Source organism: Lactuca sativa, chromosome 5 (assembly GCF_002870075.4).
Source record: "Lactuca sativa cultivar Salinas chromosome 5, Lsat_Salinas_v11, whole genome shotgun sequence".
In the NCBI taxonomy this organism is placed as follows: Eukaryota; Viridiplantae; Streptophyta; class Magnoliopsida; order Asterales; family Asteraceae; genus Lactuca; species Lactuca sativa.
In genome coordinates this window covers 225073639-225100360 of record NC_056627.2, presented here as the reverse complement: position 1 = coordinate 225100360, position 26722 = coordinate 225073639, and the positions used below count along the sequence as shown (strand labels likewise).

Here is a 26722-nt window from a genome sequence, read left to right as displayed (position 1 = left end):
ATCACCCAAGAACATCTTCATCACGTCAAAAACATATTCATGAACTCAAGAACATCTTCCACCACCACCACCACCGTCTGCTACTTCCATCTCCACCTAAATTTTTTCTACCACTTCACATCCATCGCCAAATCTTAAGACTCTCCCTCCCCATTTATGGATCTGAAAAACCCTTCTCAAATTTGTTCATCTCGTATCTGTTTAAATCCTAGGTTGGTCACATGAATGTTCACACATACATGTGTATCTGACATCGTAACAGATAAGAAACACACAAAAATCACCACTCATGCCCTCCTTCTCATCTCTCAACAGATATAAAAGTATAAAAAAAAAAAAAAAAAAAAAAAACGCACCTTGATTCCATCTTCGTCTTCAAAGAACTCACACCTGTATCACCATATTTTCTTCTTCTTCAGGTGAATCATGGTTTTTTTTGTTCATAAACGAACTCGCACACACACACAAATTGATAGTTGCAGATATGTGGGGTTGGGTTTTCTTACTTTTAACTCTCAAGAATAAACCCCGAAATCAAATAGGAACTTGAATCTACAAACTTAAGCAAATATGAACTTGTGGTTGCAGATATGTTGGTATGTTCTTGAGCTCTTTTCTCTCTCTTCAGATGAAATCGTAGTTGTGTGTAGGTGTGTGAAATCGAACTCTCTTTCTTCTCTTCAAGAACAAAATCAAAATTGATACGATTTTTGCTTTGGGTTAATCAGATCTGGATACGATTTTTGTTTTTGGGTGTTCATCAAATTTGGATATGATATTTGGTGAAAGGGGAAGAAGATGAATAATAGAAACCGATGATGGTGTTTGGTGGTAGCCTCACTGACAGGTGTGGCTGGTAAAAGAGAGAGAGAGAGAGAGAGAGAGAGAGAGAGAGAGCAAGGCCCAAATTAATTAATTACTTTTTTTTTATTTAAATTAAATAGAAAAAAAAACATAAAAAATAAATAAATCCTAAGGGCATTACAGTCATTACAGTTTACCAAGGGACCAAATCCGCAACGAAACTAACTCAAAATGACCACTAATCCAAAAAAGTCAGGGTTTGGACTAAAACCCCAAAAAATGCATACCACAAGGACCATTTTTGCAATTTTGTCATATAACTATACATTAATATTCCCGCACTGTTTGAACTTTGAGCATGGGGTAGGGACCAAACGCTCAAAATGGATCGGTGGTCTAAATAAACGTGAGGAAAGGCCTTTGGTGTGGATATTAACATATTTCATGGAGGGCAGAACTTGAAGTACTCGAATATCACCGATATCAAAATTGTCTCAAACAAAATGGATGTCGATCTCTATGTGTTTCATCAACTGAAGGAGAGATAAATCATACTAATAGTATCGTAATATACAATGGTGGATTTAGAGATCGGAGAAAGGAATTCACAAAAAGATTTCTATTTCCAAGAAGTCTTAGCAACAACCCACTCTATATTCTCCCTAAACACTTAATCGGGGAGATCCAGAGTTGTCTCTTAGACAACCAATAAAGAAGATCGCCTCCAAGGTAAACACAATACACCAATGTAGACATTTTTGTGGATGAACAGGACAGGACATATGCCCAGTTCGCGTCCACGTCCGCGTATGTAATCCATCTTTCAATCTATGAAAAAGAGTGGCAATCTTGCCAAGAGGCTTGTCAAGGCCGAGTTTGAGATGTGTGTAAATCGGAGTTGTAATCGACTTCTAAGCATTCATATAATCCCGGTCAAGAATTTCGAGGGTGTACTTTTTTTGAAATAAAACATGCAGCGAGTCATTCTAGTAGTGAAGATGCCAAGAAAATATGTCAACCGACCAAGATCGATCATGACGAACTCACCGCTGAGAGATTGAATCATGTGCTACAAAAGAGCATGATACAAGACAATGTGAACTGTTGGGTCAAAAATATGTTTTATACTTTGATTTTCTAAGCATTTATTGTTTTTAGTCTTGGACAAAAATAGTTTTAGGTTTAGTTGTAGCTTGGACCGAAAACCCATGTGTTTTCGGTCTAGTATTGGGTTTGGGCCTTGGGTTTGCAGTCCATGTTTATACAGAAGTAGGGGTGAGGAGTGGGTGTAGGCCTTCACGGGAGAACACAAGAGTAGGTGCTAAGTGTGTGTAAATCAAGGTGTTCTAGAGAGAGAAAGTTAGAGAGAAGAAGAGAGAGGGAGAGAGAGAGAGAGAGTGTGTGTGTGTGTGTGTGTGTGTGTGAATCTTGTGTTGGAGCATCAATCTTATCATCAATACTGATGGGTTTTAGGTAAAACAAATAAACTAGAAAACAATTCCTAAGTTCACATACAACCTACTTTGGATCTATGTTTTAACTATTGAACATATAACTTTGAATTGCAAACAAGAGCCCTAGAGGAGAGAGGCTATTTTCGAAAATAACTAACTATGGTTTAAGAGTTACATACCTTTCAATTGTTATAGTAAACAATTGATAATCCTCTTGAACTTGATCTTCTTGGAAGCCTAGCACCATAAATGCAATGCCTCTAATGGAATCACACCCAAGAACTAGCAAGAAGGAAACTTGAAGGAAAGAGGGTAGGGTGTGCAAAAATCGGCCTAGGGTTTCTTCCAAGGTAGGTTGAGAGCCAGGAGGCTCCTTATATAGCTGAGGGATCTAGGGTTTAGGGAAAACCCTAATGTTCCTTTGCTTGGGGCCTAAGCTTTTCTAAAGGCCTTATCCAAGCCCCTTGGACGAAATCATTAGGGTTTCCCCTATAGATTTCGTCCACCCCCTCCCAAGAAGGTTCTGGAACCTTCCACTCAACTATTAGATAATTTCAAACTAGTCCCTGCACTTTATAATTAATACAGTTAACCCTAAAATTAATTCTAATTAATTTCTGACTAACTATTAATTAAACATTATGATTTCTAACCAATATATTAATCTTTTAACATATTAATAAATCATTTATATTACTTTATTAATCTTATAATAAATCAATATCTCTCCTTTCATAATTTCCTTGTCTGGTTGCTAGGTTTGAGGGCAACCCAAAAGGACTGTGTTGCTATCAATTCAAGTACATACCAATTATAGTTATGGGCTTAGACACCTAATCCAACAAATACATCATACATTCATATTCTTCTTCTTCTTCTTCTTCATTTGATCTTGTATCATCCACTTGATTGGGATTCCGCACCATCAAGTGGATCTGATTGATACATCAGACAAAATTTGGGACTTACAATTGGTATCAGAGTTTGGATTGTTTTTTGCATTTTTCTTGAAGAATTTTGTATTTTTGGATAGTTTTTGACAAAATATTGGGGGTTTGTTCTTCGTGTTTTTCATAAAAATGAGTTTTGATCGAGTTTTGGGGATAAAAAGTGAGAAAAACGTTGTTTTTGGTCGTAATCTACGAGGGTGTGGCGGCGGTTTTCGGTCAGCAGCTAGGGTTTCCGAAGCGTTTACAGTCGGAAACGATTTGCAGTCAGCAGGGTTTGCAGTCTGAGGTGTTTACAGTCGCAAGCCGTTTGCGGTGCGAGGTCGCGCACGTGTTCAGCCTCGGAAGATTTTCGGTTCGCAAGTTTTCGTCTCGCACGTGTTCGGCTGTCTTCGTTTGCAGTCCTCGCGTGTTGGAGTTCTCGGTCAGCAGCTATATTCAAAAATTCAAGGTGGAATAAGGTTCGAACCTGGATCTCTCACGCACACAACCCACGCCCTTACCAATCCATCTAGCAAGCCACATGTTATACGTCTTCCCGTTTTAGTTCATATAGCCTCGCGATTTCGATCTTATTTTCGGAATTTTGACATTTTTAGCCCAAAAGTAAACTTTTTTTATTTTAAAATTTCATTTTCAACCCAAAACCTTGACTTTTAATTTTTGGCTTTTTAAATTGACTTTTGACCCTAAAAATTGACTTTAACTTTCAAGTTTGACCTTTGACTTTCTTGTTTTACCTTCAAATTTTCACTTTTAGCTTTTCGGTTTGACTTCTAAGTTTGACTTTTTCAGGCTTGACTTTTAAGTTCGACTTTTTAATCTTGATTGTTTATAGTCAAAGGGTTTTTTTTGGTAAACAATAAGTTCCGCAAACATCCCGGTCAATGAAGTTTCATGCTCTCAATCTTGTGAAACTACTATTAAATTTCTCCGAGATCAAATCGATTTATTAACAAAAGAAAATAAGGACCTTAAATATGAAGGATATACCCTTAGGAAAGGTCAAAAACCCTTAAAAGCACAACTAGAGTCCAAAACAAAGGACTTTAGGAAACTTCAGGAAGAATACAGTAATAAATGTGTGAATTACGACTATGTTAAGGAACAACTTGCTAACTTGACTACCGAACTTCATGCATTAAAAGCTAAATATAAAGATGATGAATTCAACTTTAAGAAATTCGATGTGTCGAGTGAGGTAGTTGCATCCATGATAGAGAAACAATTAACATTTAAAGATAATCAAACTAAGGGTCTAGGGTATCACAGTATACCACCTTCCTTCAATGACAACTATAACTCACCCCTTGAGACCAATGAGGAAGAAATTCCTGCTCAGTTTGGCCCACTCCCTAAACAAGCTTCAGTTAATACTAAACAATCTGAGCCAACTGAGGATGTTGAGGTGAACGTTTTTGATGATTCTACTTCATGTGCAGGTAAAATAGCGGAAGATGGGAACAAGCAGGACACTATTGAACAAACCAATATATCCTTGAACTTTGAATATGTTGCTTCTAACTCAGTTGCTTCTAATCAACCTGTTGTTCATAAATACAAGCCGACAAAACAAGAGAATCAAAGTGCCTGTTATATGTGTGCATGCAGGAACAATAAGAAACAAGGCAATGGCACGCCACCAAGGGCATGAAGAAACAATACCTACGTGAAGAAAAAGACATGTTTTCACTGTGAAACACCTTGACACATTGCCATAAATTGTCCAAATCGCGCATACGTTCCCTACTATGCACAAGGTTGGCAGAATACGAAAAGAGGGAGATCAAAAGAAATCCTTCGAGGTCACGTTCAAACAATGGCGACTGGAATGCGACAAAGGCCAAGAATCCAACTCCCAAGGTCAAGAAGGAAATGTCGGCCAAGAAGAAAAATTCAAAAGATGCTCTAGTAAAACCAAGACCAGTTAGGAAAAATCCATCTCGACAACCAGCTTCAAGTTCAAAAGCAAGTGACAAGGCACCCATCCGATCGAACAAGAAATGGGTTAAACCCAACTACAGATTGGTACCAAAGGTTTAATCTCCCAAATCTTCTAATGATTCTAACATTTCTTCATCTTCTGTTTGTGATAAACAGGACATGTCACGGGATAGAGTACCTTGCAAAGATGACAAATATCAACCCAGTTTCAAAATGAACTAGGTTCCATAGACCAACTGATCCCGCTCTGTGTCGGAACAGCTATGGAGGAATATCATCAGACTTCAGTTTGTTGGCAGTGGTTGTTCCAGGCACATGATAGGAGGCGTCTCTCAACTGTACAACACTCAGAACTTTGTTTGAGAGTATGTGTCCTTTGCGGGAAAGGAAGAAAGGAAAGGATCATACATGTGGTCTGTGCTTAACGATGTGAAGAATTTTCGGATCTGTTCTGAGATTGAAATATGTGTGCTATTCTCAAACCTTCTGGATGCAAATTCAATCGATGACTTACAGTTTGATTTTTTCTTCTCAATACTCCTTAGTTTTCTCTTACAATGATTTGTTTCAAGGACATTTTTTTTTAGTTTTTCATTTGAAAGTTTAGTTAATTGGGAAGTGATATGAAGTCTAGTGCTAAATGGCAATATGAAATTCATGTAATGCACCGAATCCAAATTGTCTGGACTATGTGTTCAATGTGCTGGTAGGCACAAAGGATTCAAAAGGACTAGATATTGATTGAAAATGAAAGGACTTGACAGTGTGGACTTAGACAGTTTCATTTGGACTAACCATACGACGCTTGGGTAGATTGAGTAGTGAGATAAGCATGGGAACTTGCAGGATACATTAAAGTTAATTATATAGAACTGTGGCTCAACACTTCTTCGATGTACAGACTTATGTCCTTAATTCTGGTACTTATAGGACAACTGGGGGGTTCTGATAAAGTCGGTCTGTAGGAAATTATTTTCTTGCTTTCTATCTGTCAGTCATATGTTGCATCATTTGCGTGTTTAGTGACCTACTCGCCGAGTCCATGAAGGGACTCGACAAGTAGGAGCTAGCATTTGAAACCCTAAATCCTGGGGTTTTGCACCCTATTTAAAGAGGCTTAAGCCTCCTTTGGCCTCTTTACAGTTCTTAAGAGCTCTTAAGAAACCCTAATTTGTGTGGTGCTCTATTATACGTGTATTAAGCTTGGGAGGAAGATATTTGGAGAGAAGGAACTTGGAAGGCTGATGAGTTATTAATCAACTCTTTGATCGATTAGATCTTTGTAACAGGTATGCGATGAACGTAAAAACAGTAAACAAAATACAGGTATGAATCAAGATGTGTCGAATGATTAGATTACTCGATCCTCAGCAGAGCTCGACTAAGAACTTCCATTGTAGAGGATTCTAGGGTTACAAAACAAGAATGATAAATTTGTTGAACAATAAATCTCTAATCGTTTCTAATCATTCTCCCGTTCTAGGATGCATGCAAGCATCTATTTACACTAAACCCTACAAAACTCACAGATGGACAGGCCCATACCGGAGATACATATTGGACTAGCTAACGAGCCCAATAGACGCAACACAAAATACGACCCAACAATCTCCCCATTTGCGTCAAATTGGAGCGAGACTACTTCTTCGTCTTGCTTGGGCCAGCAGGGGGAGCCTTCTTTACTGTATCAAACAAACGTATGATAAGAGCAAGGATAGTCTGTCTGAACCGAATGTACCATTGAATCATATCATCAAAGTACTTTACATCATCCGCTGTGTTCTGCTTGCATCGATGGATGATCCCTAAAACGTGTTCCAAACATGTAGTGGTGTAGAGATGTTTGTCTGCTAAGGCGAAAAGACATTTTTGTCCTTCGTTCCTGGTAAACATGACAGAGTTTCTCTTTGGGTCAATCTTCCCCATCTGGATCATATTGAGATCACTGGCAGAGCCAACAGGAGATATGGTAGGCTTCTTCTTGAATACGCTCGCAATCTCCTGATCCATCAGATCAACTTCAATGATATAGCATACAAGCATCCTCTTAAAGTGGTCAATGATCGGACCATATTCAGCTTCGTTTGTAAGAAGGATGTTGTGCAAGATAATCCAATCATGGGGATTAAGTTTGGGAAGATCTGCAAGTGATATAGCATGTTCGGCTTTGGCAGATCCCCTTAGTACCTTGAACCGAACGTTGGTGAAGTTGCCTTCCCTATACGGCTTCAGGACCTGAACATTGACAATTTTATGAGCGCTCCAAGTCTGGTATTGGGGTTGAGCTGCCTTCAGATAAAATTCGATTAAGTCCCGATCAACCTGTGAATGAGGATGGGGGAACTCTGCAATGTTGTCAAAGGCATAAACGCCTTTCGGGTCAGTGGCATATCGAACTGAGAGTCGACAGTGTTAGAACGATCTAAAGAGATCACAGGTTCTAGCCACAAGATACTTGGTGTGTCAATGGCTTCTTTAATCAGCCTCTCAAGAGTCCACGGAGGAAAAAGAGTTTTCCTGCTCTCGAGAAGATCGTGGGCTTCTTTTTGTCTTCTTTCGGCTTCTTCAGCCTCTCTAGCCACACGAGCACTGATGTCAGCCTCTTTATCTCGACCTTGACGCTTCAGAAGGTCGGCAATTGTCTCTTTATCATCATCGTCACTCTCCTCAGCAATATTTTTGCCGTTGTCTTTCACACCGGAACCTGAGGCTTGGCCTACTGGAGGAGGTTCGGTTGTGTGAGTTGCTGTTGATGTAGGAGGTGGTTGAGACACTTGTTTTTTTCTCTCCCTTGTTTCGGAATGGACACGAAATCAAGGAGCCCTTCAAGTTTGCTCAGTAGAGAAAGGCCGGGAGCAAGCTTCTCTGCAAGGGTACGGCGTACTGAATAATTGATGATTAGGTCATGTGCTTCAAGGATGTTTGAGATAGCAGAGTGGACATCCGAAACACACGATTTAACCACCTCTCTTTCAGATCGAAGAGAGTCAATCTCCTGTTGACAGTTGGAGAGTTGAGTACTCTTGACCTTCAGAGCGGTAGTCTTCCTTGCGAGAGCATCCATTAGAGTGTTCTCGGAAGCTAAGTCTTCTTGAAGCTTGGAGAGACGTTCCTCAATGGTTGTTCTGAAAGCTGAGTTGTCATCAGAAATAGATTGTCTAAGTGAAGCGAACGACTTCAACTCAGAAGCGACTGATGTAGCCAACTGGTTGATAATGGGTTCCAGCGTAGTCTTGGTGGCTTCAGCACTTTCCTGTAAAGATATCAACAAGAAAGAAGCATCAGTGAATAGTTTATCGACTTTTTCGGTCGCTGCCTCACAAGCTTTGGTTGAGGCATCTATAGCTGCAGTGGCGGAATCGATAGAAACTTGATGAGCTTTGGAGAAAGCCTCAACAATTTTCTGAATGGCAGCTTCAGATATGGAGGACTGAGATGTGGAAGACGAAGCGATGAGCAAATCGATTTTGTCATGTAGCTCCTTGAGATGCCTCTTTGTGACAGGAGCATCATCATCGTCGTCACTTTGAACTTGAAACAGACTGTAATAGACTGAATCAAAAGTCAAATTCTCCCCGCCAAGGAGAGGTTCTTCTTCCTCTGAAGCATGAGCAGGAGAAGATGGTGGTGGTGAAACTGGAGGCTCGGTAGCAGTAGTAGTAGGTTCGGGTTGGGTGGTGTGTTTGGTTGTTGGTGTGGGTCTGGGTGCTGAGGTGGATTTTGGTGCGTCAGTATGAACCCCCGTATCAGATACGTTGGTTCTAACATCTACAGTGGTGGTGGTTGTTGCTTCGGTAAAGATTGGTGGCGGTATTGGGATGGAAGTAGGTGGTATTTGAGTGGTGGAGGTTATGGGGGGAATAAAAAAAGGAATTGTAACGGGTGGAGAAGAGATAGGAGAAGTAGAAATATGTATCTCTGGGGTAGGCGAACGTGGTGGAGTGTTGCCACGTTGAGATCCATCCGAATCAGAACCCTCGTCCTCATATTCGCTTGAGGATGAAGCGATAATCAGCTTTCGTCTCGGTTGGGTTTTTCTCCTCTTCTGTGGTGGAGACTGAGCAGCCTTAGTGGTTTTCCTTTTCTTGGGAGATGGGCATTTTTCTCCCTTTGCTACCTGTTTTCCCTTATCAGCCTTCTTGCCTCTAGGAGCAGGCTTGTCGACGTCATGAATTGATTTCAACATCTCTGGAGTAAGATCCCTCGGACCAGAACGTCTGAACTCCTTGTACGTTTGAATGATTCGGCTGTCAGCAGGAACGTCAGCATACATCGTTTCCGGGATAGACCCGTTGAAGGGAAATTTCGAAGCATCCGACACAATGATCTTCATGGTATGGAAAGTACCAACCGAAGACATTGGAGCACCAGTGACAATGGGGACGTGGTACTTGTCCATCACCCATTTCGTGACAATAGTCCAGAACCGGGCATAAGAAATCTCTAAGTGTCGAGAAGTAGAAGAGAGACTCTGAATGAGTTGTTGCCATAGGACCGACCCGTAGTCCATATTGATGCCATTGTAGATCCCGTACATGATGGAGAGAAATAAACGACTTGCCCCATCGGATCCAACACTTCGTTCAGATAAGCCCTTGAAAAGAACAGTGAACATCCCATTCCACTGAGGGGGCAGGCACGACTTCTTAAATTTCGTGACAGTAGTGAGCACCTAAGTGTACCCCATGTTGTAGAACATGTTGAACAGATGACCCATTGGAATGGTTTCCGGATTAACCCTCGAAGAATCAGGTTCAAACCCTAACAACGTACAAAACCTTTGCTTAGAAATCGACGCCTTGTGCTCAAAGACATCGAAGAAAATTCTGTCAACGACCTTGTCGTAGTGAGCCATGGCAAAGATTTGTGACAGGAACTCCATGGGAACAGCTTCAGCCCTGGTGAGAGCAGGAGCGATTGGCGAGAACTTCAGGCATTCGATGATGGGAAACATGAAAGCGTCGTACGCCTGAGGAGTGAGATCAATGATCAAACTCTGCTGGGGACGAATGGGCAAGATGTGAGAAGTTGCGTGAACAGAAGAAGAATCTGCCATTGTTGAGATGAAAGTGGGAGAGATGATGAACAGTAGAGGGTTAGAGGATTTTCTTGCTCTCTGGGAATATAGGTGCAGTAAAGAGGTAAACGGTGGATCACATTGCCTTTTATACTGTGGGTAAAGGAGAGAGAAAAATTTTTCCCAAATCTTCGATTGAAAAACGAAGGGTTTTTCGGAAGTGACTGACGCGTGACAGTTGGGTGTGCCGATGATCACGCAGGAGAGAGAGTGTCAGTCCCTAATCACACGCCTTCCCATCAGGCGCCGTTTGGAGATGAAACGGTTCCTATTCGCACGCTTTTCCCTGTGGCACCGTTTGAAATCAGAGCGATTGGACTCCCGCCTGAGTCATCATTTTGTCATCTTATCCCTTTAGAGTCATAAAGTTTCTTGTTTGGGCATGAATGAAACCTTCCTTTGGTAGGAAACCCCATTACAGGCTTGTATTAGACATTTGGAGCCTTTATAGCTATGCATGCACGTAAAGTTTACAACTTTATGTGAAAAGCATGCCTTAGAAGCTTGGATCTGTAGTTTGGAGCCGCTGCATGGCTCAAATGAGTCTGTATGGCAAAAAGGATTGAAGGGACTCGGCGAGTCGCATGGTCGACTAGGAGAGTCATATGAAGATAGGCATGAACACGATGAGTTGGAAGAACAACTCGGCGAGTCCGTTGGAGATTGCCATAGATTCGACGAGTTGTATGAACAGCTCGGCGAGTCGGATGAGATTTCCCTAAGTTATGTATGCGCGCGTATCCGTCGAGTTTCATGAAGAAAACTCGACGAGTGGCCGTAGAGTTTTGATTGTAAACCAAAGGAACTCGACGAGTCACCCCGGTGACTTGGCGAGTGGGCAAGTACTTCAAGGAACTCGGCGAGTAGCCGAGGGTACTCGACGAGTTAGGGTCAACATGGACTATTAACCTTGACTGAGTACTTTGACTTTAACCAAGGGTTGACTAGTTGGTTTATGGAGTACCTTGTAAGGTTGAGGACTTATGGGTATATTTGTATTATGGTAATAGGTGGTGGAGTCTTTGGCAAGTGATCCGAGAGTTGGAGTTTATCTACCAAGTCGACATCTGCAAGGTGAGTTATCCTCACTATATCAAAATGGTCTAAGGCACCAAGATCGGCCCTTTAGATGTTATGGTTATGATATGATATATGTGGTTATGATCTGATAGATCAGAATCAGGATAGACAGTATATTATGTTTTTATGATCCTTAGGGATTGGTATGTTAGTGGCCTGCTAGGTTGGTACTCTAGTTATGATAGATTGCTATGATTGATGATCAGTAAGATAGATATATTTTATGTCTGTATATGGCGGTATATGTTAGTTATGCGCACATGATTATTTGCTCGTTGGTTGGGTTGAGGCGGTCCTGCTTTGTGCTGAAGGTCAACATACCCTATGAGCAGTCCGAGGAGACTGTAGGCCCACGTGGAGGTCCAGTCATGTCGAAGGCTCAGTATAGATTCAGTTAGACTTTAGGCCCTGTAGGGCGGTCCAGTCAGGCCGATGGCCCAGTATGCATGTTGATTGATTGATTATTAGTGATATGGTATTTTCAGTGTGGTATTGGTATTTTAGGGGTAGCTCACTAAGCCCTCGGGCTTATAGTTTTCAGTTATTGTTTCAGGTACTTCAGGAGATCATGGCAAGGCGAAGGCATGACCGTACCGCTCTTCATCCTTATGATCTGGCTTTTGGGGCACTCTGATTGAATAATAATTTGAAAAAATTTTCTGTAAACAATACCATTGGGTTTTAGTTATGATTGAAAAAGTTTAAATTTGGCGTAAAATTTATGGATGTTATAAATGCAACATATGCAAATCTATCTCTATGCTTCCCCTTATCTATGAAATTCTTTCTATCTGTTAGTCATATGTTGTCCCCTCTGCATGATCGAAAGATCCGACCTGGGACATAGCATATGTACCCTACTATCTCTCTAACCCTCTATCTATGTTAGTCATATGTTGTTCCCTCTGTGTGATTGGAAAACATCTGACCTGGGATACAACATATGCACTTCTATATCTGACTTCTTTCTTAATGATTGAATATTCCCCTAAAGTAAGGAGTTCTTTGGAAGTTCTTGATTACCGGGGTATATCGGGAAGTGGGAAATACATTCTAGTGCATCTAAATTGAATCATTTAATAGGTTGTCTGTATATCTTACTGCTTAATTTAAGTGGACAACAATATCCTTGGTCGTCGTCAGTTAAGTGATCCATTTAAGATTTTAAGAGTAATGATTTGTCACTCATAATATGTCCAATTTCTCAATATCCTTTCTGTTTAAGTGGATCATAATACCGGTGATTGACCAGATCTAGACATGCAGGCGTGTGCTGATAAACGATATTGGATTGCCTTACAGCTTTGATCCCAAATATTTTTGTTTTTGTTAAATTTTTTCGTAGTTTTCCTCTATGCACAAATTTAGGGGGATAATTAAAATTTTTTAAAAAAATCAGAAAACCAAAAATTCAAAAATATTGTTATTTCTGTTTTATTTCTTTTTCAGAAAAATCAAAAATCCAAAAATATTTTTGTTACTGTTTTATTTTTTTCAGAAAATATGAAAAATCCAAAAATATTGTGTGCTAAGTTTGTTTTTTATATTTGTTTTTATCTCAAATTTATTTATCTCGAAAAGTGAATTCAGATGTAGATGGGACTCATAGAGACTATATCGAGATTTTTTGAGTCAAAGCTTCATCCATGATTGTCGAAGAATTCTCATTCGAAGGAACAAGAAATGAAGATTATTCTTTCAACATTCAATCTTTCAACCCCAGAAGCAAGGTGAAGTTGTACTTGAAGATTATCTGACAGATTGCGTTGAAGCTTCCTCATTCATGCTGCTATCTATGTACATGCTGAAGTGATCTAGAAGATTCGTTCTCTCTGATATTCTCTCTGAGGATTCTCAAGCTGAAACTATTGATTTTCAAGAATCTCTACATAAATCCTCCACACCCAACGTGCGTTCAATGTCAAATTTTGAAGAAATGCCCGACTATTCAAGATGAAGTCACTCACTTAGAAGATTCATTTGTTCATTTTGAAGCTGTGAAGAAATCGAAGCCAAGCTCATATTGAATATTGACAAGAAAGGCAAGCTACAATCCTAGGGGGAGTTTGTTGGGTAAAAGAAAAGAAAGCTATAAACCAAGGGGGAGATTGTTGGGTCAAAAATATGGTTTATACTTTGCTTTTCTAAGCATTTAGTGTTTTTAGTCTTGGGCGAAAATAGTTTTGTGTTTAATTATAGCTTGGACCGAAAACCCATGTGTTTTGGTCTAGCATTAGGTTTGGGCCTTGGGTTTGCGGTCCATATTTATATAGAAGTAGGGGTGAGGAGTGGTTGTAGGCCTTGAGGGGAGAACACAAGAGTATGTGCTAAGTGTGTGTAAATCAAGGTGTTCTAGAGAGAGAAAGTTAGAGAGAAGAAGAGTGTATGTGTGTGTGAATCTTGTGTTGGAGCATCAATCTTATCATCAATGCATCATAGATTCATATTCTTCTTATTCTTCTTCTTCTTCTTCTCCATTTGATCTTGCATTATCTACTTGATTGGGACTCCGCACCATCAAGTGGATCTGATTGATACATCAGGCAAAATTTGGGACTTACAAGAACAATATCATCCATGTAGAAAAGAAGGTGGGAAACTGATAAGCCAAGTTTATAGATTAAAAGAGAAGAAGCATATCTTCTATGTTTAAACCTGATTCATGACACAAAGAGGGGAAACTTGTGAAATCATGCTCGAGTGGCCTACTTTAGTCCCTAGAGGGACTTACTTGGGTGACATGTGAAATCAAGGTGGGTGGCGTAAAGAGAACCCAAAGGCTAGTGCATGTAAACGATCTCGCTAAGATCCCCATGAAAAAAATAATTCTTGACATCCAACTAGTGGACCATCCAATGGCAATATATGACCAAACTAAAGATCACACAAACGGTTGTCAGTTTAACAATAGGACTAAATGCTTCATAGCAATTAATTCCCAAACATTAAATCCTCCCGTTGGCAACAAGTCTCACTTCTAGCAAGCGAGAGAGTCGTCCGCATTAACTTTCTTTTTAAATAACCAACTAGAGCAAATAATATTATTGTTATTGGTTGAGGTACAAGTACCCATGTACTATTGTTGATAAGGGCATTATATTCTTCTTTTATGGAAGTGGACCAATCTGGATTTTCAAAGGCTTATAGGTAGGACTTTGGAATATGTGACTCGACTTTAGTATAATCTTAAGTTGTTGAATTGGTTTATAAATGTCATGCTTTGAACATGTTTGCATGGGTTGAATGGGGTCGGATAGGGGTCGGTGTGGGTTAAAAAGTTACAGACTAGGGGCATAAAGAGGGTCAATTTGTAATTTCGAGACAAATATGCTAAAATAGAATGGGGTTGTGTTTGGGTCGTTAGAGATGAGGGATGGGTTGTCGGGTCAAGGTAGGCGAATGGGTCAAAGGAGAAGGGTGGCGGATGGTAGGCTCAAACGTGTGCGAGAACGAGTAAAAAGGAGGCGATTTGATCTGGGATGGGGAGAGTGATGGGGGCATGGAGCCAAAGAGGGACATGGTCTTGTCAATGACAACATGTCACGAGAGAATGATTTTCTTGGATTAGAGATGAAGTCATCGAAAGACTTTGTGTTGGGAATGGTAGCCAAGAAAGGCACATAGGGTGGAACGAGGGGCAAGTTTATGTGGGTTCGAGACGTGAGGGTAGCATAGGCACCTAAAAACTCATAAGTGAGAGCATTATGGTTTACCCTTGGCAACGCGGTGAAACATGGTGGATTTATTAATGGTAGAAGATAGTAAGTAGGTGGTCATATGGAATGCCTTGACCCAATATTCGGGAGGCATGTGTGCATGGAACAACATGACATAGATCAATATAGGAAGTTATGGGATTGAATTTACCATTTTGTTGAGAGGTTTGAGGATATGAAAAATAAAATTGAATATCATTGGCATAAAAAAAACAAAATAACAAATTGTTAAATTCACCACCATGGTCACATATTGGAACTTTTAAATGTCAAGGTTAAATTGTTTTTGGATAAAGGGGCAAAAATGTATATGTTTGTAGTGTATATTTTATTGCGTGATGGGTATACCCACAAAAAAATGGGAGAGGTGATCAAGAAATAAAACACAATTTTAATGCGACTAAAACTAAAAATCCATGAAGTCCATAATCGGATGAATAGCATCAAAGGGAACATGAATAAGAATCATAAGTATAAAAAGGTAAACAAACACATTTTCCTAATTGACAAACATGACATCAATTCAATGAAATGAAGTTTATTACATGATAAACTATCACAAGAAACTAAAGAACACATAACACCACAATAATCGAAAAATACATCCAAAAAAATTCTTTGATAAGGTTACAATATATAGTAAATCATTCTCAAATATATTGAACTTTTCCTCATAAGAGACTACATATTTGTACCACATGCTCAACACATACATACAAAAACATTACTAAGAGCATGAGTCAAGCTACCAAGATGAACATAAAAGATAAACATTATAAATCTTTTACTCTTGGTCCAAGCCGACCCCTTCCCTTTCATACCAAGCCTCGTTCCTACACCACATTTCAACATAGGAACAACAAGCATATAGATTAGTGAGTAACAATGATAATATCTAATAAGAAGATTTAATCCTCAATATTACATTAAGTATAAATAATGTACTCATAATGTGAATGTAATGTCATGTTATGCAAAGAGATACATCGTATATGAAATGCAACACACACTACATCTATGAATCATATGCAACCCTTCGTAACCAGGATCCCAACAAACCAAGCCCGAGACTCCACTCGAGTCTACTTAAGATAATAGGTGCCACACAAGTTTCACTAATTGTTTTTTTTCCCACTTTAATCATATGTGATTAAATACATTTACACCCCACTCCCGAGTTCAACTTAAGGAGAGAAAAGAAAGTTAATGGGCAGAAATGAGAGGAAAGTAAGAGAGATTGATGCTCCCGAGTTTCATTAAAGTAAGGAAGTGGAAGGAAATGGAAGGATCACTTTCCCTCCTAACTTTCCTTCCGATTTGGGAGTATTTGAAAAGAAAGAATAAAATGTTTAACTTTCCTTCCATTTCTCTCCAACTCGGGAGCACAAAAGACAAATTTGTTTTCCTTTCTTTTCTCTTTTTTTCTCTCCTTACTTTCTTTTCTCTTCTCTTCTTTTCTTTGCCTCAACTCGGGAGCGGGGTGTTAATCGGATGTGATTATATGTTTCTAATCACATATGATTTTATTTGGAAAAAACAAATCTTGTCTGTAAAAATTATATGTGATTATATACATATAATCACATGTGATTATATACACGATAACAAATATTGAACCAAGAACACGAAAACAAATATTTATCCAAATTAATCATATGTGATTAAATATATATAATCACATGTGATTATATGAATCTAATCACATATGATTTATGTGGACACAATTCATTTTTGCTTTGTCGATTCAATAGTTGTTCTCATTTATTTTATCACATGTGATTATATGTATAATCGTATGTGATTAAGTACATGAGCACAACTATTGAATTGAGAAGGCAAAAATGAATCTTGTTCATCTCAAATCATATGTGATTATATACATATAATCACATGTGATTATAGGTATCCAATCACATATGATTTATATGGACAAGATTCGTTATCATGTTGTCGATTCAATTATTGTTTTTTCTCAACTTTAATCATATGTGATTAAATATATCTAATCACATGTGATTATATGTATCTAATCACATGTGATATATATGGACAAAAAAGAATATTGTCCATATAAATCATATGTGATTAGATACATATAATCACATGTGATTGTATATACGAGAACAAATATTGAATCATATGTGATTAAATACATACAATCATATATTAATAAATACATGAGAAAATTTATTGAATAGAAAATACGAAAACGAATCTTGTCCATATAACTCATTTATGATTAGATACATATAATCATATACTAGGTGTAAGACCCATGTATCACATGGGTTAATTAAAAAAAAGTAAATATAAAAATCTAAATATTTAAGAACTTTGAATTTATAATAAAATAAGAAAAATAATGAATTATTAAAATTGATTTTTCTTTTAAATTTAAATAATTTAACAAAATAAACTAATGAACTTTAATTTTGAAATAAAAGGTAAGTCCATTAATTAAATTGATATCATTTATTACTATATTTAATATAATTATTATATTAAAATATTAAGTGGAATTTATTAAAATAGAAAAACTCATAAAATGACATGTGGAAAAAAAATTAATTCAAAATAACCAAAAAATGATATTTGACAAATTGAATGAGAGTGTAACATGTGGCAAAAAAAACCTTCATTTATTATAGTCGATGATTAAGTAAACAAGCGCAGATATATAATTGAGTCCGCAAATTTTGTCCACATAAATTATATGTGATTATATACATATAATCATATGTGATTATATGTATCTAATTGTGTGGTTGGTGGGTGGTAGGTGGTGGTGGTGTTGATGGGTAGGTGGTGGCGGCGGTGATGATGGTTAGTAGTGGCATGTGGTGATGTTTGGTGGTGGTTGGTGGATGGTGATGGTTTTTGTAAGTGGGGTAAGGGCGGTGTTGGTGGGTGGTGATGGTAGTGGCGGGTGGTGGCTGGTGATGGTGGGTGATGGGTAGTGATTGATGGTGGATGGTGGGTAGTGATTGGTGGTGATTGGTGGTGGATGGTGGGTAGTGATTGGTGGTGGGTAGTGGTGGTGGTGGGTGGTGTTGGGTGGTGAGTGATGTTAGTTAGTGGATTTTTTAATTGTTTGTAACAATTTTTTGATTTATATGAATATTATTTTATAATTTTAATTAAGAAATTGTGTGGTCCAAATTTGTTCTCAAATGTTCTCGAGATAAGAAATGTTCTAGATTAAATGCTATATATATATATATATATATATATATATATATATATATATATATATATATATATATATATATGGGATTATAGTTTAATCTTAATTAAATTACATGATTTCATGGAAACAAATAAAAATAAAATTACTTCAATACCCTTAACAATTAACATTAATTTAAAAATAACAAATTAATTATTTTAGTTTTAAACTTTACACAAATGACATCTTAAAAATAGCTCGGTTCTTCAAACCTTTTTGGTGTTCTTGAATGAACCTACTTCTATTTCTACTTGTGTAAGTCTAACTTCATCATTACTCATCATGTTTCCCAATCCTAATACACTATTTTGATATAGTTTAGACAACTTATTTATTTTTCTTTTTTTGGATTGTGATGCCCTTGAATACTCTTTTGACAACTTATTTTTCAATTTGTTAATTGACTTTGAAGTTTATGGGACTTTATCCACAATTTACTATGTAAATGGTTTTCAAAACTATGTTTAAGCCGATGATATGTGTTCTTAATCGCCGCCACATGAACGATCGCCAAGCAAAAGTGAAACCTTCCTCCACCGTGAACTTAAAATCGTAAGCTTTCTTCCCTCTAAATTTGATTTTGACAAAGGAAGCCAATTAGGGTTTTAATGTCTTTAATTATAACTTCTATTACCAATTAATTTATTTAATAATATAGTTGCTTAAATCCTCAATTTCCACCAAAACCCATCCGAATGGTCATAAGTGCCAATTAACTCCAATGACATAAATTCACCAATTAAGGACAAAAACTCTAAAATAGCTTAGGTTTTTCGTCATACCTTATTAAAGTTTACGACTAGGGATATTATCCCCTCAAATCACTAACATCATTGATTAATTACCTACATCCAAAAAACCAAATAACACCATAAATTAATTTAATAATAAGAATAAGTATTTATTCACTGTAAGGCTAAAACATATAATCTTGATTTATGGATGTTAAAAATAAAACAATGAACCCAAAAGGCTTCATAGTAAAGAAAAAACAATAGTATTTGAAACCATCCTAATCAAACAATAATAAGAAACCTTTCATTATATAATATAATGGAAACTTTCCTATTTGCTTAATTTAAGTCACAACTCACAACATCATCACCTATTTAAAGATAATGCTAGAAGCCATATGAGACTCTAAAATCGATTGCTATTCATCTATCATTATGAAACACAAGAGTCATGGAGGAATACTAGTATTTTTTTTTTTCAGTTTCTACTTCATGGAATCAAACAATAGAGGCATGAAGAGAAGTGATTGACCTATGATATCATTATGAGAAACAATTGCATGAAATAATGTAAAGCTCAAAAGGGTAAATTCGTCAACTCACCTCAATGAGGAAGCATGTCTACTAAAGTTATCCTTCTTGGAAACCTGGGAGGCAATCTCAAGATCATAGCATCTTGAATCTCAATGGGGAGATGTGTAGCTACAATGACTATTCCACCCTGGCTCCTATGATCTGCAATCATCTGTTCCAAAAGCTTCACACCTTCATCATCTAAAGCAACAGAAGGTTCATCAAGCAGCCAAATCGGTCTATCCATGGCCATAACTCTTGCAAGCTGCAATCTTTTTCTTTGACCCATTGAAAGCATCCGTGCTTTCTCATTGGCAAGTCTTCCAAGCCCCATGAACTCAAGAGCAGGTAAAGATTTTCCTTGTTTACTTTCAAGAACTTCAAACCATTGAACATTGTCAAGAACAGTGAAGTTGGATTTAATGGCTTCTTTGAGTGAGAGCCAGTTGAGTTGAAGTTTGTATTGGTGGAAAACTCCTGACTCAGTTATGTCATGGCCATTCCATAGGATCTCACCGGCTGATGGTTTGGAGAATCCGGCCAGCATTCGTAAGAAGGTAGACTTGCCGGAGCCATTTGCTCCGGTGAGTACTAGGGCTCCACCATCGTGAATTGAGATGTTTGTATGGCGTAAGATTTGTTGAGCGTTTCTCATGCAAGAAACGTTGTTGAGAAGTAATCGAGGAAGTGGAGGTCTGCGTAAAGACATTGAAGGTCGTTCAAGAGAAAAAACCTGCCATGGAAGAATCAAAGCGTTTTCTATTTTCTTAGATCGAAAAGCTGCATACGCTACGAAAAGTTCTCAGAGGCATTTGATCAAACAGATAGACTGCATGACTTTACACAGTAAGAACACACAACGATTTTTTCTTAACAGACACATAGTTTTTTTTACTTGTTATTGTTTGTGCAGTTTCAGTCAATCAGGTATTCAGATGGCAATTAGTGAAAGGTCAACAGATAACGGCATCGAAATCATGAAACATAGAACAGTAAGCACACCTTATTCTTCAGAAGTCAAGCAAAATGGAGGAGTTTCTGATGAACAGTGACTGCGGCAGCGTCCCGGCGGAAGAAGGCCGCAGCGGCGACGGGAAATCAAACAAGTAACGGATGGATCAACATGATTTCCGAGATACAGAGTTTAGAGAAAATGGGGAATTTACTTTTAAAAGTTGATACTTCACCAACCTTGTACTTTCAAGTATCTCATTTTCTACCTCCAACTTGCAATTTTGCTACTTGAGACACTGACTTGGTGACTATTAGGATTTGGGTCGTGGACTTCATGTTTACAACTTACTCAAATTTACTACTCCATTTAAAACTGGAGCATGTGATTATATATTTCCATAATTAAACTAAACTATTTGATTATTAACTAAATGTTTAATTTGTATTTTAATAAAGACAAAATCAAAAAAGGTTACAAACAAAATGTCTTGTAGCTCTCTTACAAGTGATGGCGACGTTTTATATGGATTGTAGAAGTTACATGTGATACACCTAACGCTGGTGTGTATGTTAAAGTTCAAGATGAACTTGATAAACTACATACTGAATCTGAATGAAAGTAAATTGGGTCCAAATTCATGTATGTGTTTGTATTCTATATAAACAATTTATCATTTATGTCATGGGTTTATTATGGAAGCGTATAACCATAATGAAAGTTGAAAAGATGAAACACAATTTTAAAGTTGTGTTCAATTGGTGGAAAAGTGGAAACTCAAAACACCAAATGATATTTCATAAACAAAGTGGAAACTCAAGTCTCAAAACACAACTTAAACCACTTGAGAATCAAACCAAAAGGTTTCATCATTCATCATAAAAAACACACCCAAAACACATTTATTACATTTTAAAAAAAAAAAAAAAAAAAAGATTTCGATCATCAAGCTTCCAAGAAGCATCTCTTTTCCATTCGACCCAATCCTCCATTTCCCTGAAAGCTCTTAGCAAAACATACGAATTTGTCCACCAAAACCTTACTTTTAATCCAATAAGTCCTCCACTAAAAACCTTGGCCTACTTGCAAAACCAGCTTCACAAAAAGTAGAAGAAAAAGACATGAAGAAACGTTTGTTTGTAAGTTTTTGATTGTTTATTTATTGTGGAGTTATCTCCCATAAACGAATACACGCGTCTTCACCAGAACTTATGACAGTTTTTTCATCAACAAATGCCACTGAGTAGACCCCACCAAGGTTAGCTCCTTTTACAGTTGTTCTGCTTGAAGCTGGCTTATCTATTTCATAAACAATTACACACGTGTCAAGAGATCCTGTTGCCACCATTTTGTTATCAGGAGACCACGCTAAGCTGTTTATACGAGCTGTATGATATAACATGTTCTTCAGCTTCACCTATTTATAACAACATCATAAGTTCATAATAAATCATAAACGTTTTTTTTTCTTCTTTCAATTTAGTAAATTAGAATTTGTAAATTGGAATTTCTAGTACCTCTCTGGAGGCCCGATCCCATACAACAGCTTCTCTATTTGCATCAGCAGACGCAAACATGGAAACATCAGGAGAGTAACGAATCACAGTAATAGCCCCTCGATGTTTCTCAAGAACAGCTTCTTCTGAAAGAGTATCTCCCTTCACTGAATACATGTGCAATTTACCATCTTGCCCTCCCACAATCGCTTCATCTCCATCAGGCGAAATAGCGCATGCACTCACAGTAAATCCAAGCTCAACACTTGCCAACACCTGCGTACCTTTCAGAAGAACGACACCTGTCTCAATTGAAATCAATGCAAGTTCATGATTATTAATAGCCAAACTCAAATCCTTCGGTTGACTCCCGATGTCAATAATATCTGCTTCTGAACATTCTTCTCCATTTAACGGAATCCTCCATATCTGTTCGTTACAACATCTTGTCAGATAACAAACCCTAAACCCTAAATCCTAAATCTTGAAAGAAATTGAATTACCTTATTGTCGAATCCAGAAGACATGATTTCTTCATCAACAGCAGCGAGACATTTGATTTGATTTTTGTCGCCTCTTTCTAACTTACCATTGTAGCCAAATCCTCGAAGCCATTTGAATATTAAGCCATCATAGCTGCTAGAAAGAATGGCTTTTTCTGGGCCTTTTGTAAGCACAGCTAGTGAATTAACATTCTTCATGTGTCCACAAAGAATTGTTGGATCTTTATCAAGATCACTTGCAGAGTATAAATATATGGTCCCACCAAGAGAAACAGTAACTATATAATCATTTTGCCATAGACACCCAACTAACATGTCCTCAACTCCACCAGATCCTGGACAAGTTAAAGTCTTTGAGAGTGTTCCATTGAAATCATCTGATATTGTCCATATTTTTGCAGTTTTGTCAGCAGATACAGTTAGCACCTACAATTATAAAGGAAATAAAAAGAACCCTAAATTTGAACTCAAAGCATAGATAAATGAGCATTTTTTGTGGAATTTAGAAAAGAAAAGAAGATTAACTACCTGTTTGCTATCGGGACTCCAGCTTACAGCATATATACTACCTGTGTGGGCGTCCTCTTTAGACAATTCACCCTTGACCTCTGCAGTTTTTCCATCATATAACAGCCCTCTTTTGTCAGAGCTTACAGTGATGAATTTGTTGCCATCAGGTGAAAACCTTACACAGTTGACAAAATTCGAGTGATCCCTGCATGTGAGAATACCAATGAACACTAGAATTGTACTAAATAAATGTGACATAAGGATTTGTGTCATGTGATACTGTAAGTTTATTTGAGTAGAAAGTTTATGTGTTTGATGGAATCTGTTATCTGTTACAGACCTATGTGATTGCTTGAACTTGAATGGTGGTCCTTCATAGAAGTTGACCAAGAAGTCCTCTCCACATGAGACTATGCGAAATGGTCTTGTGGGTTTGAATGCACAGCTTAGAACTCTCCTTGAATGCCCATCAAATTCTCCAACATTGCTTCCAGAATCCCACCTGTATAAGACTGTTGAAATGAGTGTCTATAATGGTAGAAGATCAAAAGGTTGACATTTTCATAATTTTTCCAGATAAAGAAAGATGTCGATTTTGAATAATTGGACTTAGGGGTGACAATGAAGCAAGGATGTCATGGGGCCCTGCCTCACCCCCAAATGATTTCTGATTTGAAAATGACGAGAAATCATCAAAATCAAAAGTGTTTGTATGATTTGGACAGATTTTAGACCAATATCCCCAAATTGTGTAAATAAGGTAGAGAAAGGGAAAAGTTGAAAAGATGTCATTGGCGCATTTCAACAAACAGTTGTGATCGAGAAAAACAAACCCACATGAAAGCTCGAACGAACGACTTGCCCTTGCCATCACCCGAAGCCACGATCCTCATCCCATCAGCAGACCACTGGATATCATCAATTCGACCCGACAAGACCCGAAACTCATTTTTCAACACGAATCCGTTGTGGGTACCGTAGATCCTTATCGTCCCGGACACGTCAGCGGAAGCGATCCACTCTCCGTTAGGCGAGAACCTCGCAACGGTGGTTTGATAAGCATGTTCTGCGTACACCTCGACATCCAATGGTCTGTCGAGGTACCGGATAATCACCGATCGGCCATTACAGTACATAAATGCATTTGTTTTCGGATCACCGGATATTAATATTCCTCGGCCGCGCTCCGTCGATGGTACGCAGGCGTACGTCTCTATAAGCTTTGCCATTTTTGATCAATTAGTTTCAGGTTTTTTGGGATGTGAAAGGGGTGATTGAAGGAGGTAAGAGGAATGAAACTTTTTGCAGGGGAACTTGGGAATTTCGTGTTCCAAGTGTCTAATGAGTGATGACTTTGCGAAAAGAACGTGGGGTGTCGAATGAGTGAGATAATAAACATATATTTTCTTAGGATAATTTACAACAATATATTCATATATAAATATTAAAAATAATGCTATAAGCCTATAACTTATACAACGGCTTAAAACAAGTAAAGGATATTCTTTTTTCTGATACGTAATTCATCCCCAATTGCTAGCGAGGTTTTTTATTATAACAATCCTAGTTTTATTCATTAGAAAATTGAGATCATGTCAAATCAATATTATATAAGTGTTCATTATATGTTAGAGTTTCTAACAGTGAAGATTAAATGTTTAAAATTACTAACTATTTTGGTGGGTATTTTATGATTTATAAGTTATATGTATGACATTAGTGTAACATTATCATATTATTGGTTATATTGGACAAACTAATTGATAGTTGAAAATAACTTAAAATAGTCACAGTTGGTAAAAAAAAAAAAATAGTTGACAATCTAACTGTAAAATATAAATGACATAAAAAGACTTGTAAAAAATGATTAAATATTATAATAAAAATATGTAATAAATTTCATTAACTAAACAACTTTTTCACAATCTCTAAATAATTCAAATGTATGAATAATTTAGAGGCTTAATGAATACATGTTGTTTGGTTAGACCTTTAAATGTTTTGTTGAATAACGAAAGGACCATTTTACACTTAATCGCATAACAACATCAACTCATGTTCTTAAAACCGGAAAGCAAGATCAAAATAAAATGAAAAACTAAAAATTGTAAAGTAAGGTATCACGATCTCTATCTATTTAATCAAAAATAATACAACAAGATAAAAAAAACAAAGTATCATTTACCTCAATGCTATTAGCAGGTAGTTTTACATTGATACGCTCATCGGAGGGTGGAGTCGACAAAGGGCATGAGTGGTTAGAAGGTGAGGGTTCAAAAGCCATATGATGTGTCGATGGAAAGGAAAAGAGGCGGTTGAGAATTCAAGGATGGATTGACTTAAGGGTGGCACTTGTCTTTGGGATCCTTAAGTTTTAGTTGCCCTATAATTTAGTGTTTGTTTTGCCTATAACAAGGTTGTTTTTATAAGTAGCATTCTAGAATGTTCCCATGTGTATGTGTGGTCCTACTAACTTACATGTGTTCTAGTGTGATGACAACTAGTGCATAGATTTGGATATAGGCAAAAGTTATGTATTATAATATATACTAACTGAATTATGTATTACAAATAGAGGGTGAATGATAAAAAAAACTAAATTATGATATATATATATATATATATATATATATATATATATATATATATATATATATATATATATATATATATATATATATATATCATTGCCATTGTTTTAAAGGTTGTGTAACGATCATCTTCCGAGGTATAAATTTATTTGAATTCTCAAGTTTTATTTTGGGCTATAATAGAATTGTATATTGAAGTGGGCCTCTTTGTTTTGGGCCGAGTCATAGTCTGCCCATAAGTCGTACGCGGGGCGTAACCCGTTGTACGCTGGGCGTATTGATTAAATGAAGCGCGGGGAGGAGAAGCGTACGCGCAGCGTACCATATGGTACGCCCAGCGTACGCGGCCAGAGGAAAAACCCTAATTTTAGGGGTTTAAGGCTATATAAACCCCATTATAGCCTCCTTCCCTGTTTTCCCATCAACCTCCTCACTCTCAAGAAAACCCTAATCCGTTCTTATCCTCTCTTTGTGTGTGAAGAAGTTTTTGTGAGTGTTTCAAGGAAAGGAAGTAGTGAAGAAAAAAGGGAAGAAGTTAGAGAAGAAGCTTGAGCTCAGGGATCTGGACTTAGCACCCTCTTGGTCAGCAAAGGAAGGTATAAAGTTCTGAACTTTCTTCCTCTTTCCTTCTAGATCTAGGTTATGGAAGTTTGGACCTTTTTAAGTCCAAAGGTTGAGTCTTGATCTTGTAAGTCGGTTTTGGAGCTTGGGTTGCCATCCTTAAGGCTCAGAAACATCTTCCTAGTAATAAAGTTGCAATCTTTGTGGCTTATATGGAACCATGCATGAGATCTAGTTAGCTCCAAGGAAGTAGAATGTTATTTATGGAAGTTTGAGCCTTTATGAGACTTGTAAGCCATCAAGTAGGCAACTTTATGGCTTAAGACATGGAACAAGCTTAGGATCTAGATTTGTAGCTTCTGGATCGGATTATTAAGCACTTATTGAGATTTTGGCTTAACAGGGTTGTACGTTGGGCGTACAAGGAGGTACGTGCCGCGTACAAGCCAGCAGTTTGTACGCTCAGCGTACCTTGGTGTACGCCCCACATACGCTGCTAGTTTGGGCTTCGAGTGTTTTGGGCCTCGGTGTGGGCTGAGTTCCATACTTAGGGT

The 26722-nt window shown here is 37.7% G+C and overlaps 2 protein-coding genes across 3 annotated transcripts; both read right to left on the bottom strand.

Moving 5' to 3' along the window:
- Window positions 1–15504: 15504 nt before the first annotated feature.
- Window positions 15505–20746, bottom strand: LOC111886608 (ABC transporter I family member 1). Of its 2 annotated transcripts, XR_006192629.2 has the most exons (4): window positions 20558–20740; window positions 19586–20288; window positions 19031–19093; window positions 15505–15855 (listed from the first exon to the last, which is right to left on the bottom strand). XR_006192629.2 is itself a non-coding variant. In XM_023882869.3 (3 exons), exon 2 carries the CDS (start codon window positions 20262–20264, stop codon window positions 19587–19589), a length of 678 nt encoding a protein of 225 aa, XP_023738637.1. In that variant the 5' UTR covers window positions 20265–20288; window positions 20558–20746; the 3' UTR covers window positions 15505–15855; window position 19586. The 2 variants fall into 2 exon arrangements, 1 of the variants encoding a protein (XP_023738637.1); XM_023882869.3 differs by lacking the exon at window positions 19031–19093 and having other exon boundaries at window positions 20558–20746.
- Window positions 20747–21277: 531 nt separating this feature from the next.
- Window positions 21278–24400, bottom strand: LOC111886588 (actin-interacting protein 1-2). The gene is made up of 6 exons (XM_023882835.3): window positions 23854–24400; window positions 23357–23518; window positions 23035–23221; window positions 22507–22932; window positions 22025–22432; window positions 21278–21924 (listed from the first exon to the last, which is right to left on the bottom strand). The coding sequence occupies exons 1-6, from the start codon at window positions 24243–24245 to the stop codon at window positions 21667–21669; spliced, it is 1833 nt and encodes a 610-aa protein (XP_023738603.1). The 5' UTR covers window positions 24246–24400; the 3' UTR covers window positions 21278–21666.
- Window positions 24401–26722: the final 2322 nt, after the last annotated feature.

Bases quoted from the DNA above. Each gene is read 5' to 3' on its own strand.
- LOC111886608 (XM_023882869.3), bottom strand. From the start codon at position 20,264: ATGTCTTTACGCAGACCTCCACTTCCTCGATTACTTCTCAACAACGTT.
- LOC111886588 (XM_023882835.3), bottom strand. From the start codon at position 24,245: ATGGCAAAGCTTATAGAGACGTACGCCTGCGTACCATCGACGGAGCGC. The intron at 22,933-23,034 runs GTAGTTAATCTT...TTATAATTGTAG, and splicing joins GGAGTCCCGATAGCAAACAG to GTGCTAACTGTATCTGCTGA. The intron at 22,433-22,506 runs GTAATTCAATTT...TGTAACGAACAG, and splicing joins CTTCTGGATTCGACAATAAG to ATATGGAGGATTCCGTTAAA.